The sequence below is a fragment of the Mus caroli genome, unplaced genomic scaffold (assembly GCF_978045245.1).
Source record: "Mus caroli unplaced genomic scaffold, Mus_caroli_1 scaffold_3, whole genome shotgun sequence".
Lineage (NCBI taxonomy): Eukaryota > Metazoa > Chordata > Mammalia > Rodentia > Muridae > Mus > Mus caroli.
Window position 1 is genome coordinate 53,488,141 of NW_028227258.1, and position 18,879 is coordinate 53,507,019.

The 18,879-nt window shown below is 37.5% G+C and overlaps 1 protein-coding gene across 4 annotated transcripts in view; it reads left to right on the forward strand.

Moving 5' to 3' along the window:
• The window catches only part of Cept1 (choline/ethanolamine phosphotransferase 1), a 44,799-nt gene that overhangs the window by 148 nt on the left and 25,772 nt on the right, over window positions 1–18,879 (forward strand). For 2 of the 4 annotated variants that reach the window (XM_021158267.3, XM_021158269.3), the window contains exons 2-4: window positions 8,359–8,772; window positions 14,249–14,396; window positions 16,470–16,611. In XM_021158267.3, the coding sequence (XP_021013926.1) occupies window positions 8,434–8,772; window positions 14,249–14,396; window positions 16,470–16,611 (629 nt within the window). In that variant the 5' untranslated portion in view covers window positions 8,359–8,433. Of the gene's footprint in view, window positions 1–210; window positions 234–259; window positions 281–8,358; window positions 8,773–14,248; window positions 14,397–16,469; window positions 16,612–18,879 lie in introns of those variants that run through there. The other 2 variants (XM_029475329.2, XM_029475328.2) reach the window with 2 other exon arrangements.

Here is an 18,879-nt window from a genome sequence, read left to right on the forward strand (position 1 = left end):
GGGAAGGGGCGGGGATGTCGCGGACGTGGCGGGGCGGTTTTGTCCCGGGAGGAGCGGAGCGAGGGCCGGAGGCTCTGGGCTAGACAGAACTGGGTAGCTGCGGACGGACTAGCTGAAGGGGAACGCCGTCCTTGCTGGCGCTGGGTGGCCTCGCGCGCGGGGTTGTGGGCACCGCGAGGGGCGACGGCCAGTCCCGAAGGCTCCGGAGTCGGAGGTGGAGGGGCGCCTGCGCGGTATGCGAGCCGTGGTCGTGGGAGGGAGCACCCCAGGCTAACCCCCGGTGAGCCGAGGGCTGGGGCGCTGGCTTCGCGGAACCGACCTTGTCTGGCGGGTCCACACCCTCCTGGCCCGGTGTTGCCAAGTCCAAGAACCATGCAGCATCCTGTGCGGTCTTTGCTGTCCTTTTGGGAGGCGGTAGTGATGTTTCCTGGCTCGGGCCACGCTTCTTGTTGGGCAACTTTTCTAGAAATTTCAACCCATATTGACAGGCTCAGAGATTGCCAGCTAGAGTTTTATTTCAGTCCCGTTCTTAGAAGGAGATTGCTGTGTTTTGCCTGTGTTCCCAGGAATGCTTGGCTGAACCTCAAGCTTTACATTTTACCGAGTTTGAGTTTTCCAGTTTGATGCTTGGCATTTTGATACCAGTTTTTACCAATGTTGTATCATTGCTGTTGAATATATGGCTTTACTAAAACTCGAACTCACCAGGCAACGTCTATTGCAGCAGTAGGCAAATCCATAGTCAGTTTTCAACGCGTATAGGGACTTTGTAAGTTGTTAGAATATTTCCTTTCTACTTTACAACAGTCAGGAATGTGTTCAGAATGTGTGTGTTGAATTGACTGGCTCAAACACAAGGAAACTGTATAAGACATTTGGAGCATTACCAATTTAAAACTATTGGCATTCGATGAGATTTGAAGCTTAAAAAGCGTTTTGCTACATATTTAGTCTATGCTGAGAATAACTGAAGTCCCTGTACAGCTGGTCATAACAACACAACCCTTCCTTTTAAGAAACGAAGTAGGTAAATTTGACTCTCACATTACCAATTACATTTTATTGCATAGCACTTTCTTTTCTAAACTACATTTTACTTTTTTCTTTTCTTTTTCTCCTCCTCCTCCTCCTCCTCTTCCTCCTCCTCCTCCTCCTTCTTCTTCTTTATGGTTGGTTGGGTTTTTTTTTTTCTAGACAAAGTTTCACTATGTATCCTTGGCTGTTCTGGTACTTGCTGTGTAGACCAGATCCGTGCCAACTCAGGGATCCCCCTGCTTCTCTCTACCTTCTTAGTGCTGGAATCAAAGGTGTGCACCACCACCCAGCCATATTTTGCTCTTTAAACTGGCTAGAAATGCAGGTGGTGCTCATTTTTGAGGGCCATGCAGTGCTGTTTTTAAAAGAATATAAAAAAGAATACAGCTCTAGGCTTTTGGTCCTTCCTCCTCTGAAGTTATTTCCCCCTTTAAGGAACACACAATTTCACTTCAGCAAAACACCAGATCTAAGCTCTGTTACTCAGTACTGTCTGCTTCTAAGTACAGAAAAGCCCTCTTGCCCCCCAGACAAACATGTTTTATGTATCATTTGTTAAATAATGCTGAACTTATTCCTATATCCTATTAATTTTCTATTTTTTTCTTTCTCTTGTTTTTCTTTCTCTTTTCTTATATGATCCCTTCCCTAATAGTCTCAGCCATTAGTATTTTACTTTAGTAGTGGCAGAGGTCAGAAAGCTGTATACCACTGAATCCCACTGAAAAGCTTGTAAACATACTGTTGAATCAGTGCTGATAAAAACCTGGAACCCTTGTACATGGGTGGGGATCATGGGGGTGGGGCAGAAGGGAAGTTCTAGAATTTCACACAAGTTGGATATTGTGTAAGTTTACTTTATGGTCTGCTCAGCAGTTGAGTTTTCTGTTTCTGTTTTTGTTTTAAATGTGATACTTATCAGATGTCCCCTCCCTCCCCATCCATGACAGGACTAAGGTGGGTCAGACACTGTTACCCTGTGTTCTTCATGGGAGACTTGAAAACTTACAAATTGGTAGATTTTAGTAAATGTATCCATTAACCATTGTTTCTTTGTCAAACATATATATCCATGCCTAATGGAAAAATGCTTTTATCAGATAATGGCCCCTCTATGCCTCCAAAAAGTTATTTATACTATAACTTAGTTGAGGACAAGATTCATTCACCCCCACTCACACACCCTTTTGCATTTCCTGAGAACGTAGACTGGGATATCTTTCTAGGTCTAGAATAACCAAGTGCTCATTAAATACTAGACGAATCATACTCAATAAATACTGATTTTCGCCGGGCGTGGTGGCACACGCCTTTGATCCCAGCACTTGGGAAGCAGAGGCAGGTGGATTTCTGAGTTCGAGGCCAGCCTGGTCTACAAAGTGAGTTCCAGGACAGCCAGGGTTACACAGAGAAACCCTGTCTCAAAAAACAAAAAAACCAACCAAACAAAAATAAATACTGATTTTCTTTTTCATGTCAACTGTGGTATGAGACTGTGGGGAAAAGAATGTTAACAAGACAGAAATGGACCCACGGTCACGGAACTTAAGGAGCACTGTTGAGGGTAAAGACAAAATAAAGCTCTACAAACAAAACCTTCAAAGTCAGATAAGGGCTACAGGAAAGTAGAGCACTAGGGTCAGGTTGTAGCAGGAGGGAGGGTGTTTACTGAGAACAAGTGGAAAGGCTACCACAGCGGTCAATATTGTAAACTGAATTTCCACAGGCAGCCAATTTTTTTTTCAGTTTAAAATTACTTTCATAATTATGAAAGCCTGTTCTCAGTTAACAGGCTGTACTCTAAAATTGTAGGCTTTGTTACAAGCTCATTGGGAATTTTCCATTCAATCTAAGTAAAATCTCAATGCTTAACCACAGCCTGTGAACCCCTGCATTCAGTGATGCTTCACACTTCTTTTCCTATCTGATGTACTTTTGTTCTACCTTTGTGATTTCCTAGGTACCCGAATAAGGCACACTTTACTGTCCCATTCTCTGCTTCTTGGACTATTCTTTATCCTGCTCTTACTACCACCTTCCCTCTTTTCTTCTGAGATGGGTAGAAAAGTTTGATGACTTCCACCCCTATTTAAAATGCGTTCTTTCAACTCTCTTCTGTCTCAGCACTTTATTTTCTATATAGTGTGTGTCATGCCATGGTGTGATGTTACTGCTTGCTTACTGGGTTTTAGTACCTGCTGGGTGTGGGAACCTGACCATGCCTGTCTTGTATAGTAGGCACATTTGAAACTTAGAACTTCCCTTTCATAAACACTACCTTGACTGGTGTGTTTCTAGGCTATCAGCAATAACTTTTACTTTGCTGGGTTATTTTTAACTTTTATTTTGTTATGATTTTAATTTCTTCTGTAGTAAGGAAAGATTTTCTGCCTACCTTGTTGGACATAGGCCTGATTTCACACATAATATTTGTAATGTCTTCCAAACTTCCATTCTCACACTCTTTATTCTTCCTCTTCTAAACTTCCATTTGCTGCTGTCTGCTCCTTTGGTGTGCGTTAGCTTTTCGTTTGGTAAAATTCAGATACCCATGGTCTGTAGTTGTTTTCCCATTAGCACTGGGTGCTCTCCCATGGGATTGAAGAAGGAAAGGTGGAGATGACCTGGAACAGTGTCAGCAACTTCTCTGACTGTTGGCATGGGTTGAAAGTAAAGCAGTCATCAGTGTGCCCGGGATACTTGTGCCTGAATTCACATTTACAGTGCTGTTACTGGAAGCTGTACAGGGAGACAAAGTTGCTAGATTGAAATGTTCAAAAACTCATTACCTTTTTAAAATGTATGGTTGACATAATGGCTAGGTCAGAAACAAATTCTCAACAATGTATTTTTCTAATGAACCCATAAAAGGTTAAGAGAAATTAGGTCATGAGGGGAAAAAACTTAAAAGGAAAGTATCAGTTTGTCAGCTAGTCCTGCCAAATACTTAAACTTAAAACCATTAGGGTCAGTTGCTTGTAGCTCTCAGAGCTAAAATAGGCTGGTACCTTCTGTGTATTGCCTTTAACAAAATAACAAACAATGTGAGAATGAAACAGACTGAGCCAACAAAATAAAAATGGAACCAGCTAAACTTTTATTTCTCTTTCAAGAGGAATTCCATAAGAGCTGATTATAGAATGTCAAATATTTAAAAAAGTATCATCTAGTTTAGTTATAGAGAAATTGGCCACTATAGCCATACATGATGACACATACTATAATCCTAGTACTTAGGAGGCTGAGACTGGAGCATTGAAAGTTCCAGGTCAGCTTGGACTGAGAATAAAGAAATTAACTACTATACAGGTAGGTGTTTTGGTGATTGTTGGTCTGTCTTTCAATCTAAAGTGATAACATAGTTGTTTGCTTTTAAACATTATTTAAACATTTTTTTTTTAAAAACCAAAGATGGAGATACATGATTGGCAGAGATTTTAGACATAAAAATGACATTAAATTTTTGGAATTAAGTAATATATATAATTTCTTCTGTAGTATGGAAAGATTTTCTGCATACATTGTTAGACATAGGCCTGACTCCACATAAAAAATTGCAAGCAGTTAACATAACTATTGTTAATATTTGTTATATGTAAATCTATATTATATATATATAAATCTATAATACACATATATATTTACATGTATATATATGCATATATACATATATGGAGAGAGAGAGGGAGGGAGGGAGGGAGGAGAGAGACCCTGCTCTATATGTGACATTAACATTGTACTCAGTGCAAAGGTGTTCTTTCAACTTTTTTCACCTTTTGCCTTAGTCCCTTCCTTTATTATAAGGCTTTATGCCATATTTCCCCATTATAAGGCAGACCCTACTGCTCTCAGGACTACCCTGCCAAGGCAGAATAAACTGGATCTTGTCAACAAAAAGGGAATGGGGAGGGCAATTGACTAGTTCGATTGTTAAGATACCCGAGATCCCAGATCACATTATAAATCCCCATAGCACACTGTTTCTGGGAACTTCATATTGCTTTCCGGATAGTTTTAACCCCGAAGACCACAGTATGCCTCTTGGTATGGTTGGTTTGTGGCCACTGTGACTGTAGTTCCATCAAGCAAGATTATCTTTGTTTTGTTTTGTTTTGTTTTGTTGTAAATCTTCTTGTGTTACAGTCCTCTTATTCAGTAATGATGGCTTCCTCAGGAGAGTCTTTATTCTTTTCTTTTACTCTTCATATTTACTCCTTTTAAATACCTTATATTTTCTAGTTTCAGACTATGCTTTAAGTGAAATTACATCTCTCTCCTGAACTAGTCTTTTGATTTCACTGAAAGCACCTCACACTAAACACCATATGTATCAACTGAGCATGATGGCATACACCTGTGGTCTCAGCTATTTTAGAGGCTGAGGAAAGAAAGTATGTGTGCAAGTATTCAAGACCAACTGACCTACATAAACATAACAAGATACAATCTTAGTTGAAATTTTTTTTTCATACAATATACTTTTCATACAACACTTTCTCCTCCCCAACTCCTCCCAGATCCTCTTCATTCACCCAGCTCCCGGGCCTTTCTTTCTCTGTTTAAGAAACACAAAAACTCAAGAAACTCACAAACACAAACAAAAAAATAAATAAATCCATAAAATCACTAAATCAGAAACCAAAATATGCAAGTAAAAGGCCAGTTTGACAAAACATGTCCAAACAAAGCTTAACGAGAAAGAAAGTCTACAGAAATATGGTTCATTTTGTCTTGACCAATGAAGGATAGATGCCATCAGAGAAAACTAATTTTTCCTTTGCAAGTGGGTGTCAGTTACAGATAGCTTCTTGGTTAGGGATGGCCTTCATGCCCACCTTTAAGCAGTGGACCCTATCTGCCTTGAATCTGTGCAGGCCTGTATGTGCTTTCATGGTCACTGTGAATTCATATATACATCAGTTCTGTTGTATTTGGAGGACATTGTTTTCCTTGGACCCTTTAGGACAGAGTGCTCCGCATGATCTCAGCCTCTGCATGTTGCCCAGTGTGGGTTTCTGTATTAGTTCCCATCTACTGCAAAAAGAAGCTTCCTCAATGATGGCTGAGCAAGGCACTGATGTAGGAGTATAGCAGAATGTCATTAGGAGTCAGTTTATTGATATGTTCCTGTAGCACAGTAATTCTCAACCTTCCTGATGCTGCAATGCTTCAATACAGTTTCTCAAGTTGTAGTGACCCCCAAACATAAAATTATCCTTGTTGCTATTTCATAACTAATTTTTTTCTTTTGTGAATTATAAATAAATATCTGTGGTTTTTGATAGTCTTTGGTGACCTCTGTATAAGGGTCATTCAACCCCAAAGGGGTTGAGACCCATAGACCAAAACCACTGCTTTATCAGAAAAATAGTATTTTGTTTTTCCTAGTGCCTATGGCCTATCTAGTCTTAGGTTTTTGGCCACCCTAGCAATGTCAAGCAAGCATCTCATGGAGTGGACCTTAAATTTAGTAAGAGTGGTTGATTACTACTAAAACATTTGTGCCACTGTTGCACCAGAATAATGAAATAACATTTAAAAAACAAAGCAAAACAAAACCTCTTAGGCTAAGGGCATACCTATTCTGAGTAGTGGAAAGGTTGTTTATGGAATAGGAGGCCCTCGGTTTAGTGCCCAGCACTTCCAAAAGGAAGGTTGCATGTAGCCCTTCCTTTGCCAACATTGTCCCTAGTTCCCCTTCCATCCCTCACCCCAAAAGATGACAAATTAGAAATTTCCCAGCTACTTCTTTAGACATAAGTGGTCTAGCTGCTGTTTTCTTCTCTTCCACCTCTTACATTCAATCTCTAAGAATTTTCTGTTGATTATTCCTTCTAAATAGAAATTACTAGTTGACTTGACTGTCATTTGTACTAACATTTTTTGTTCCTAATATAAGCCCTCATTGTTGCGGCCCGCCCGCGGTCCACAACACGAACGGTTCAACTGAAAATGGCAGTTCAGGCTGAAAAGAGAGGAAACTAGACGGGGCGGAAGAAACAATGGAGTCAAGACAAATCCTGATCAAGACTCAATTTTATTAATTCCAGACACTCAGTTAATAAAGGAAGGGGGAGGGAACCCAATTTCCCGCCAAGTAACTCAGGGTCCAGTAGCAGGACGAAAACGTGTGTGACTCCAGGCAGCAAAGGCAGGTTCCAGCAGTGGGCGTGGCAGGACGAATGAGCCGGTAGCTCCACCCTTGAGCAGGCAGGTTCCAGGCTGGGGGAAGGGAGGCCACACCTCATAACTTAAAACCATTGAGATCATGAGCTAATTTGTAATTGTTTTCTATTTTGTCCATTATAATTAATAAATATATAACTGTCCTTATTTATATTAAAAAGACTCACAATTATTTTCTTGTGTGCTTAATTATAATAATTATGTTGTCTCTAGCCTTTTCTGATTCAAGTGCAGCACTTCAGGGAATAAGTACTCCAAGGTCCTTACGGCTGTCACTCAGTCTCCGTCCCTTTGTTTTCTTATTATTTGACGGCATCAGGTCACCTGCTGATACATGTGTGTAGTGCTGTTCTAACTTTTTCTTTTTGTGTACAGTATCACCTGGAATACCATCCATAGCCCTTGCCACCAATACAGGTTTTTTCTTTGGATTTAGCTTTAATGGAAATTCTTATGTTTGTTTGACAATCACTTAACATCTATTGATTTGAAAATGTAACTAGTCTCTGCCTTAGTTTCCTTTTTTTCTGTAAAATTAGGATAATTAGCATACATACTCGCATCATACTTCTAGAATTATTATGAGGATAAAATTAACTAATTTATAAAGGGTTCTTAGTTTGCACGTTATAGGTGCTTAATAAATATTATCTATATTGATCAAAGAAAAATGTAGTTTAAGAGGACGATGTTGTAACTTGGTGGTATTTACAACACTTGCTTACAAGTACAAGACCCTGGGTCTAATCCTCATAAACACACACAGGTGCAGATGCATGTAAGATCATTGTAACTAAGTTATTCATTTAATATTAATTTACTAAGTTATCACCTCATTTTTTATACACATGTATACATGTGTTAGCCCTTGTGTATAAAGTGACTAGCTTGTTTCCAACATTTGATCTCATTGTTAACTAGAAGCAGTGTAAGAGGAAATGTGAGCTGCAGAATCAGGCAAGTTGTGTTATGGAAGTGTATGACTATTAAAGTCCTATAACTTCACTTAAAGGAAGTTTATAAATTTCTTAGTAAGAGCTAGAATAAAATTAGATCCTACACTAGCATCCTGTTTGATGTTAGTTCTGTTAGGCTGACTTTTTCATTTTAATTTACTGGTAATGTATCTCCTTCCAGCCCCCAGGTAGACAGCCACAGAAGGCTACCAAACAAGATAAATAATTGTCTCCAAGTAGAAGAAAACCAAGCTCCATGAGCGGGCATCGGTCAACAAGGAAACGATGTGGAGATTCTCACCCAGAGTCCCCTGTGGGCTTTGGGCATATGAGTACTACAGGGTGTGTATTAAATAAATTGTTTCAGTTACCAACACCACCACTGTCAAGACACCAGTTAAAACGGCTAGAAGAACACAGGTATCAGAGTGCTGGACGGTCCCTTCTCGAGCCCTTAATGCAAGGATACTGGGAATGGCTAGTTGGAAGAGTACCCTCATGGATTGCCCCAAATCTCATCACCATCATTGGACTATCAATAAATATCTGTACAACTATTTTGTTAGTCTTCTACTGCCCTACAGCTACAGAGCAGGTAAGAGTAACAATATGAATGTTTCTTATAGTCCAGAAACAATGTAATTGGGATTCTTAGGTCATTTTATGTAAGACAAAATATTCTCATAGCTATTTGTTAACTATTTTAAATATCCTATAAAGACTTCAATGAATTGCATATAAGCCCTTCCTACTTTATATATAACTATTGCTTAACAGAAACACAAGAAAGGGGTATTTGAGATGGCATGTCTATAAGCAAGTCTTCTCAAAAGTGCTTCCTCAGCCAGGTGTGGTGTCACTATGGAGGCCAAGAGAGAAAGATGATGTGTTGGAAGCAAGTGGTGCCTCATAGCAAGTTTAAGACAAATCTTACCTGATCATTTGTTCCACATACATCTTACACAGCTTTTTTCTTTTAATTCCTCTTTTAGTATGCAAACATGGTTGATAAAGAGTGTGGATACATTTCTAGTTTCTTCTTTTTTGTAGACAGAATTTTCTCTAAACGTCAGGCTGGCTTCAGATTTCATAACTTCTAATCTTGTGATGAGATTACAAACATACTACACTACCATGTCTGGCTTATTTTCCCAAATAGCTTGCTATACTTCAGTCAGGATATTTACATGGCAAAAACCAATACAGTTGTATAATGACATCACATGTCCTTTGAGCCGATTCTCATGAGGTTTTCTGAAGCCTGGACTCCTGATTCCAATGGATTGGGTCTAGGTTTATGTATTTTTAAAAGGGAGCAGCAAGGAGGTGGTTGATTGAAATGGAAGGATTCTAATAATCCTAAGCCACACCTAGAAAGAGGATCAGGGAGTAAGAGAGGGTTTAAGGGTGACCCAAAACATTAATAATTTATTGAACACTACAGAATGCACTAGGTAACCCTGGTTCCCTGTGATACTTTTCTTGCAGTTTTTTTAAAGTGATTTGGATTTACTTGAGTACAGAGTAGAAAATGCTCTGATCACAGGGAAGTTTTAAAAATTGCTATGAGGAAGCATCAAGGTGAAAAATGACTTCAGCACTCTTTCCATGCTCTGCATGGAAGGGATAATGTCCTTCAACGCTGCATGGTAGAAATACTTGTTAGACTTAGCTTACAGCTTTCTTCTGTGGTAAGTCTGTCATCTCTGTGATGGCAGTAAGATATCTAAGTCTAACCCTTTATTAAAGTCTTATTTGTGTTATGAGAATTAATGTAGTCAGGATGTCTAGCATACAGTACTCAGTAGATAGAAGCTGATTATTGTTTAATTTGGTCAGAGATTAAGTATATAACTTCTTCCCTATAGCTCCCTCCCATGCCTGATTTCATTGATGATATATACAATGTAGAACAAACAGCTAAGTCCCCCTTGAGTTTTTTTGTATTTTCTTTATCCATATTTTAAAATCAAAATTCTATAAATTTAGCACCCCAAAGAGATTCAGTTCATTATATCTGATTCTTTTCTGTATTTTACCAGAAATGGTGGCAAAGATCTATGTGCATGTGTTATGAATATTCTATATATTTTTATGCTAAAGATTTTTTAAGCTTTTTGGTTTTTTAAATATTTTTTAGATTATATATAATCACATCATTTTTCTTTCTTCCTCCTTCCAAACCCTGCATCTAGATACCAGTCATACTAATAGAAATGATGGTCATTATTTGAATGGCTTTAACTGGCTTTGTTTTTGTTAGGAAAAAAAAGGTGGTAGATGGGTTGAAAAAAAAATTAATCAAAATCTCCATATAGAAATGGTGACCTTGTTTAAAAAGAGAGTACCAAAATATTCCTTTGATATGTTTGTTACTAAAATATTTAAATTTTACCAGCTTAGTAGCTTAGATTTTGTTTGTTTTTTTTGTTGTTGGTTTTGGGTTTTGTTGTTTGTTGAGACAGAATCTTCTATGACTATGATTACAAGCATGTGCTACCATGCCTACTAGGCTTTTGTTTTATTGCTTTTATTTAGTTTTACATTTTATGGTCCAGAGAGATAACTCAGTGGTAAAGATATACCCTTGCAGAGTTAGGCTTTTAGGACTCAAATCTGGTGGCTTATAACCACCTGTGACTCCAGCTCCAGGGGATCTAACATTGTCTTCTGTCTTCCATGGGCATCTGTATAACATGCATATACCCACACATAGACACATTTACATACACATAATTCACTGTGTCTTTTTTTTTTACTGTGTCTCTATTTAGTTTCTGTTTCCATGATCTGTCCATTGGTGAGAGTGGGGTGTTGAAGTCTCCTACTGTTATTGTGTGGGGTTCAATGTGTGCTTTGAGCTTTAGTAACATTTCTTTCACAAATGTGTGCTGGTATTCTGCATGTCTGTACAAGGGTGCCAGATCCTGGAGGCAGTTTGAGCTGTAATGTAGGTGCTGGGAGTGGAAATTGGGTCTTCTGGAAGAGGAGCAAATGCTCTTAACCTCTGAGCCATCTCTCCAGTCGTATTGCATGTTTTATGTACATGAACATTAAAACTGAGTTGTCCAGTCACTAGTGAGTTGCCAGTTTCTGGGAAGCTTGTAAGGTAGCAGGAAAGACAGTGGTGGCAGGTACAGGAGGCAGCTGGTCATGTCGTATCTTCAGACAGGAAGCAGAGAGAGATGGATGTTGTTTCTCAATCACCTTCTTCCATTTTCCCTTCTCAGTCTAGGATCCTTGTGCTTGGGATGGTGCCACCCATACTGAGGGTGGAGCTGGTCTACTCTCCGCAGTTAATCTTTTTGGAAACAGCTTCATAGATATACCCAGGAATGTGTTTCTAGGATGATTCTAAATCCAGTCACTTTGACAGTGAAGATTAACCATCACACACACCTTTCCTTACTGTCCTTGCTTTTCTACAGGATTGGCAAATTGGCTTTCTTACCTGCCTATCAGAGTTTATAGAACCTGACTGATACATGTGTTCCTTCCTTTGCCAGGCGTTTAACTAAGCGGAGACCACACTTGGAGTAGGAGGTTTATTTTGAGAATTAAAAACAAAAACAAAAACTGAGAGTTGTAAAATAATGAGAATGAGGAAAAAGTAATTAAATATTAAGTGTTTTTACAGATTTACAAAAGGAAGGAAAAGATAGAACCAAGAAAACCTTAATCTCTATTTTTTGTGCTTATAATTGTTATTTTGCTTTTTCCTGACAGTGTGTACACACTAATAGTTGAAGTCATCTGTTTTCATAGTAACACTCATTAAAATCCTAAGTAGGCCCAAGAAGGCCCTGTGTTTTATTTAGCTCTCTAGAGCAGAACAATTCAGTAGCATTTTTGTGGTACTGGGAGTGTTCTTTGTATGGGTAAGGTAGTATGTAGCTATTTGATTTGAGCATTTAAAAATATAACTAAAGAAATGATTTTTTTTAAATCTGATGTTACTTAATTTAAACTAAAATATTTACACATGACTAGTGGCTACGATGTTGGGACAATAGCAGCTAGAGGATGCTGAGTCGTTTAGGAAGAAAGAATAATAGAACTCAGTTCAAAAGAGAGGCTCCTTAGTCCAAAGGGCTCCTTGACCATTTCGATCTGCTTACATCATGTAATATACAGCATATTGACTTTAGGATTTGTAACTCTGGCTTCAGAGAGGTATGTCCTTTTTATAGCCTCAGTGTTAAGTCTGGAGCACCAAGAAAATGTTTAAGGGAAGATCATTCTTGTTTAAAAACTAAGTTATAAATAGATTTCTAACAGAAAAAAAATCTCTTTCTAGCATAGCATATACTGAATATTTTATAACTCTTGAATATTAATATCATGAAACTTGAAAATTACCATCTAAGAAAATCCTGTGATAATAACATTTTATTCATAGTCTAGAAAGGAAAATATATAATATTTAAATCATTATTAGGGGTTTATTTTTTAAGAAAAGACAAAGTATTTTTTAATGATGTATCTAAATAAATATTTGAAAACTTATGTTCATGGCCTCTGTAAACCAGAGCATTATTGTCCTGATTTGTCATCATTTTACCCTTGTAAAAGCATGTTAAAAACAAGTTTCTTGATATATAGAAAGTGGGAAAGATATTTCTATTGTTGGCTATTCTCAAACATTCTCAGAATGCATTCACCATATTGGGCACCAGAAGTCCTGCAGTGAAGAAGTGAGAAATGTATTTAATGCTGTATAGACTAGTACTTCCCTAATAAAATGAAAGGAAGGTAGATTTTTGTTGTTTTGTTTTGTTTTGTTGGTTTTGATTATTTAGGCAGCATTTCCAGGTGTGGTGACTCACTCCTGTAATCCCAAGTCTTAGGAGGGAGGTATAGGCAGGAGAATCAGGAATTCTAGGCTAGCCTCAGCCTAGGCTACCTATAGGTTTGATTCTAGCAGCCTGAACTATCTCAGACCCTTACTCATAAAATAAGAAAGTTTTTGGTTAGGCATGTATTATAGGTCTGTATTCCCAAAATTTGGAAGGCAGACCCAGAAGGATTTGAAGGCCACACTTAGCTATATAGAGTTTGGGGATAGACTAGGCTATGTGATTCCCTATTTTAAAACAAGAAAGATGAAACAGACACTTAAGAAGCCCAGGCCGGCCATGATAGTTGGGTAGCCAAGGTTGGCCTTGAATGTCTGATCCTCCTTTCACCTCCCAAATGCTAGAATTCTAAGTAGTCTTAACCATGCAGGACTAGTATGCTGATTACATGCTGGGAGAAATTTAGAGGAGACAGTGTAGTCTCTCATGAGAGTTCTGAAAAATTCCTGCTAAGTACAGTCATCCTTTGATACTTGTAAAGGGTTGATTCTATAGCTTCCACACAGAAATCAAAGTCTGCAGATACTTAAGTAGTTTTTCTAAAATTGTCTAGTAGTCATATAATCCACGTGTACCCTTCTATATTCTGTAAAGAATCTCTGGATTACTTGTAATGTTGAATACAGTGTACATACTGCTAAGTAGCTATGTGTGGTATTATTTTAAAAAGTAAGAAAAAATGTCTGTCTGTATTTGGTACAGATGCAGATTTTTGTACTTTAGAAATTTATATTTCTGGTTAGGGAACCCAGAGACATAAGGGAACTCAGAGACACAGGGGATATTTTGTACTTAAAGGAGACCTTCCTGAGCACCCTTAAAAACAGGGAATTTATGTCTGCTAACAATCCCAGTTACTTCAGGCATCAGTAAGTTCTTTGTTATTTAGTATTTCAGTCATCTCTTCCACAGCTTTCAACCAAGAATACTTATAGAGAATGAGGAGACAATCAGGCTGGCAAGATGGGCTTATTGGGTAAAAGCAGTTGCCTCTTGGCCTGAAGACCTGAGTTAATTCCTGGACTCACATAATGGAGGAAGAGAACCTTTGACCTCCACATGTTTTCTGTGCATGCCCATAGGAGCATGCACACACTCATACACACCAAGTAAATGTAATTGGAATGAAGACTAAATATCTGATGTTAAAGAAACATTTGGCCAAATCTAATAATGAAACTATCCGAATGTTGTTGCTGTTACCTTTTTTCGCAGGCACCTCTGTGGGCTTACATTGCCTGTGCTTGTGGCCTTTTCATTTACCAGTCTCTGGATGCCATAGATGGAAAACAGGCCAGAAGAACTAACAGTAGCTCTCCTCTGGGAGAACTTTTTGATCATGGCTGTGACTCACTATCGACAGGTATTGTTGCTTTTTAATGCTGAGAATTATTAACTGATAGAAACAACATGATAATCAATATTGCAATAAATAAATTTAGTTCTCAAGCAGATGATATTTATATTAAATTTTAGTGGGGTTTTTTTGAGACTTGTGGTTCTGGTTAGTACTTGTTCATTGCTGGCATTATTGGGAAACTTAATTACTTGGTTTGTTTTATTTTTATTTATTTATTTTATTTATTTATTTATTTTCTAGTACTTGGGATTCATACCCAGGGCCTTGCATATGCTTGGCTAGGCAAGCTTGCTACTTTTACTACCATCTCCATTCCAGGACCTTTTCTTTTTAAAATATCAGAGTATAACTGTCATTTTCACAAATCCCATAGTTCTGGATAAAAGTACAATAGTGGATGACTGGTAGTTCATGTCCTTGTATTTAAGTGAATCTTCAGTATAGATAGTTAGGAGTACATTATATGCGTGAATTATAAATGTGCAGTAAGGGCCTGGATGAAGACTGATGGCATCAAGCCTGGAGAAGTGGCCTACAACCTGACGATTATAGCTAATAATTAATACTGTGTTGGGTGTTGCTAATTTACTAAGGATAGATTTTAGGTGTTCCACCACAACAGTGATGCATAGATTAATTTTTTATTCACAGTCAGTACACATATTAAAATACCCTGTTGTACAAATTTAAAAAAAAAAAAAGCTACAAGAAAAATTGCTGACAATGGTTTTTGTTAGCATAGTTGACATGTAGGTGAAATGTCTGTATTTGTAGTATGTTGTGAGTTTTTCAAATAATACTTGAGTGCATTTTTAGAAAAAAAAAATTATAAATGAAATTGAGGTAGGTATTGTCGTGTACCCGTAACAGTCCTATCGCCTGAGAAGCTACAGTAGAGACTTCATAAGTCCAAGGTCAGCCTGAGCTGTGTGGCAAGCGTTACCTGCCTGGGCTAGGTAATAAGATCCTCTTTCAAAATCACAAACAAGAAATGAATTTCTAACTAGTGTTAGATGAAATTCTAACAGAAGTGTTTCCCTCCTTATTTTAGTTTTATTCTTCAGTTGTTCTACCAGTTGACATGGCGTTTAAAATATTTTTTATGTCTTGCATGTTTTATGTCTTGGGTCCAGATTTACATATCAAAATCATTACTTTATTGTGTTCTAATGGTAGCTTGCTTGTTAAAAGAAGAAAAACAACAAATAAATCAGATTAAGGAAAACTCCAACTTTTCATTGAGTGAAAACTAGTTGGTTAACTTGAAAGACTATTAGAGTTTAATGAGGAAACTGCAGGATGACAAGCATCTTATTTTTAAAAATTGAAATGATAGTCATGTAGTTTGAGTTTCAAATTAATAGGAAATCATTTTCTTATATATGAGACATAGTGATACCTGCTAAATAAGAAAAGACAGTTTTCTACTCTGAAGCAAGTAGGCCGCTTTGATGCTTGTTAAAGCTCCCTAGTCTTTTCATTTTTTGTTTTGTTTTTGACTCTCTCTGCTTAAATGGCTTGTGCTTTTCTCAGGAGGTGGTCTTTGCCTGTTTTGTTCTCTAAATCAAGTGTGTATGTGCATGAGAACCCAGTATAGCTGCTTTTAGATGCCAGGAGAGGAAATTAGACCCCTGTTGCTACGTTGTGACCACTGAACCATCTCTCAAGTTCCTGTTTGTACTTTATTTTATATTTTTGAGACATGGTCTCCCAGTGTAACTAAGACTGGCTTTGAACTCTTCCTGCCTCAGCATCCTGAGTGCTGAGATAGGTATGTGCTTGGTAGCACCTGCAGCAAGCACCCTGACACCTTTTACTACTCAGTTAGCAATGCTATCCCTAAGTAAGGAGAATTCTCAAAACATGTTCAAGTGTTTTAGTTGCTTTGAAAAACTTTGCTTCAGCTAAATGATCTAAAAATCATTTAAAAAAAAAAGAAATAAAATAAGTCATTGAAATTATGGTGTAAAAGATAAAGAAATATCACATAACTGAAAAGAGATTATCTGTATCTACCTAAGGTAATTTTCAGCTCTATTGATGCCCTTTAGTTTTCATTCTCATTTTCTTCTGCAGTTTTTGTGGTTCTTGGAACTTGTATTGCAGTGCAACTTGGGACAAATCCTGACTGGATGTTTTTTTGTTGTTTTGCTGGGACATTCATGTTCTATTGTGCACACTGGCAAACATATGTTTCTGGAACATTGCGATTTGGAATGTAAGTAATACTTAATGGTGATTTTGTTGCTTTCTAATATGGAGAATATTGCTTATAGATTTAAGTATTAGGAATTGATCAAATCACTAAACTAACCTGTTTTTAAAGTAAACTATTTAAAACTTTTTTTTTTTTTTTTTTTTTTGTCATATGCCTCTCTGTATTCCTTTGGGAATGAAGTGCCAGAATCATACAGTAAGCATTTTGGAAGGATAATAAAAAGCAGTAGGCCCTCACTCATCTTCACAGGTCTTTCCAAATTTACTTTTTTATCTGACTGTCTTTTTACCTTAATTCCATATCTTATTTTGTGATATAAAACTTATTTTCAAGAAAGAGTTTCTGAACTGGAGCGATGGGCTCAGTGGTTAAGAGCATGGCTGCTCTTACAGAGACCCTAAGTTCAGTTCCTAGCACTCACCCATAAGTGCAGCTCCATCATATCTGAACCCGTTTTCTAAATCATCACATAATTAAAAATAGTTTGGGGCTTTGTTTGTAGAAATGGGAGAGTTTAAATACTGTGGCTTAATTACATTTTAGTGTTTTATACTGTTTTATTTACAATTCTACAAAAGAATAATCTAATAATATGTTTGATACTGCAATATTTTTTCCTGCCAGCAAAATATCTGAGAATTTACAAATGAAATACGTATAAACATTTTTGACCTGAATGGAGAGCTTGCACCTGCCGATCAGTCCTTTTCATGATGATTAATGATGTATGATTAATGTAACCCAGTCTTAGAATGTGACTAAGGATGCTTTTCACTATCCAGGCTTTGTTTTTCATTTGTTCTGTTTTGTTAGATTTATTTTTATTTGATTTGTATGGATGTTTTACCTGCATATATATCTGTGTATCACATGCATTCATTTTTTTTAGAAACAGGAGTGGAAATCAGGTCCCTTGGAACTGTAGTTAGAGATAGTTGTGAGACATCTGTGGGTGCTAGGTGAGCTGTCTCTCCAGCCCCCACCATCTGGTTTTTAATTAATTATTATAGAACCTATTTATTCTTTCCGTTTGGTTTGGAATAAATATAATTTTTTAAAAAAGAAAAGGCTTTATTCAAGAAATGTCAAAATAAAAATGTCTGACTACAACACATTTTAACATTTTAATAAAGCCGGGCGTGGTGGCGCACGCCTTTAATCCCAGCACTCAGGAGGCAGAGGCAGGCGGATTTCTGAGTTCGAGGACAGCCTGGTCTACAAAGTGAGTTCCAGGACAGCCAGGGCTATACAGAGAAACCCTGTTCCGAAAAACCAAAAAAAAAAAAAAAAAAATTTAATAGTCCCTAAATCCCTAATGGTCTTATTTATTTCCTTACTTACTTAGAGCACCAGCAAGAATTGTTTTAATAGACCTCAAAAAGGCTAGACTACTTAGAAATTCACTTGCTTACCGCAAACTCCGTTTATATGTTTTTTGCTAATTTTTAAAAATAGAACTAGGGTTAACTGTAACAAAAGCAAAAAGAGCCCCTAGTAAACATCAGCACAATTAACCTGAGGTGCTGCCAAGCCTATATTAACACAGGAGCAATGTTCTTGTATGGAAAGGGGTTGATGGTCAAAGACTTCAGAGCTAGACACTATTTATCTAGTTATATGGAATGAATAAAAGTACAGATACTACACTGATGTCTCCACAACTTCCCTTCATTGGGAGGTTATATGGAAAGTGGAGAAAGGCACTTCAGGAGAAGAAACCTACTTAAGTGACAAATTCTATCCAGGAAAAAATGTCTGTATGGGATGGCAGACATAAGAATGGCAGAAAACTTAGGAAGTGGGCTTGGAAAGAAGGCTGTGAATAACCTTTGAGCAACCAAAATGGGAGGATTCTTGTTGGAATGAAAAGCCAGGAGATTCATGAACTTTAAGAACAAATGATGCTTGGAGCTGCCAGGATTCACAACGAGAGTAGAAAAATGTATTCTGAATTTGGCAATATGAATGATCCATAGTAGTTTCTGTGTAGTGGTGAAGTAAGGGCTAGATTGTAGCAGGATAAATAAGTTAATGTTTCATTACAATCTCCATCACATTACTCATAAAATACATAGAGGAGAGTACAAAGGACACACACACAAATTACACATTCCATAGAAATTACTAGAAATTACCAAGAAACGGAGAAAATAAGAATGATTTGTGGAGCAAGATAGATTGAGATGTAAGGCTGTAAGTATTCTAGGATAGGCATATATATATATATATAACTGAGTGGTAGAAAGCTTGTCTAGTATACCTGAAGTC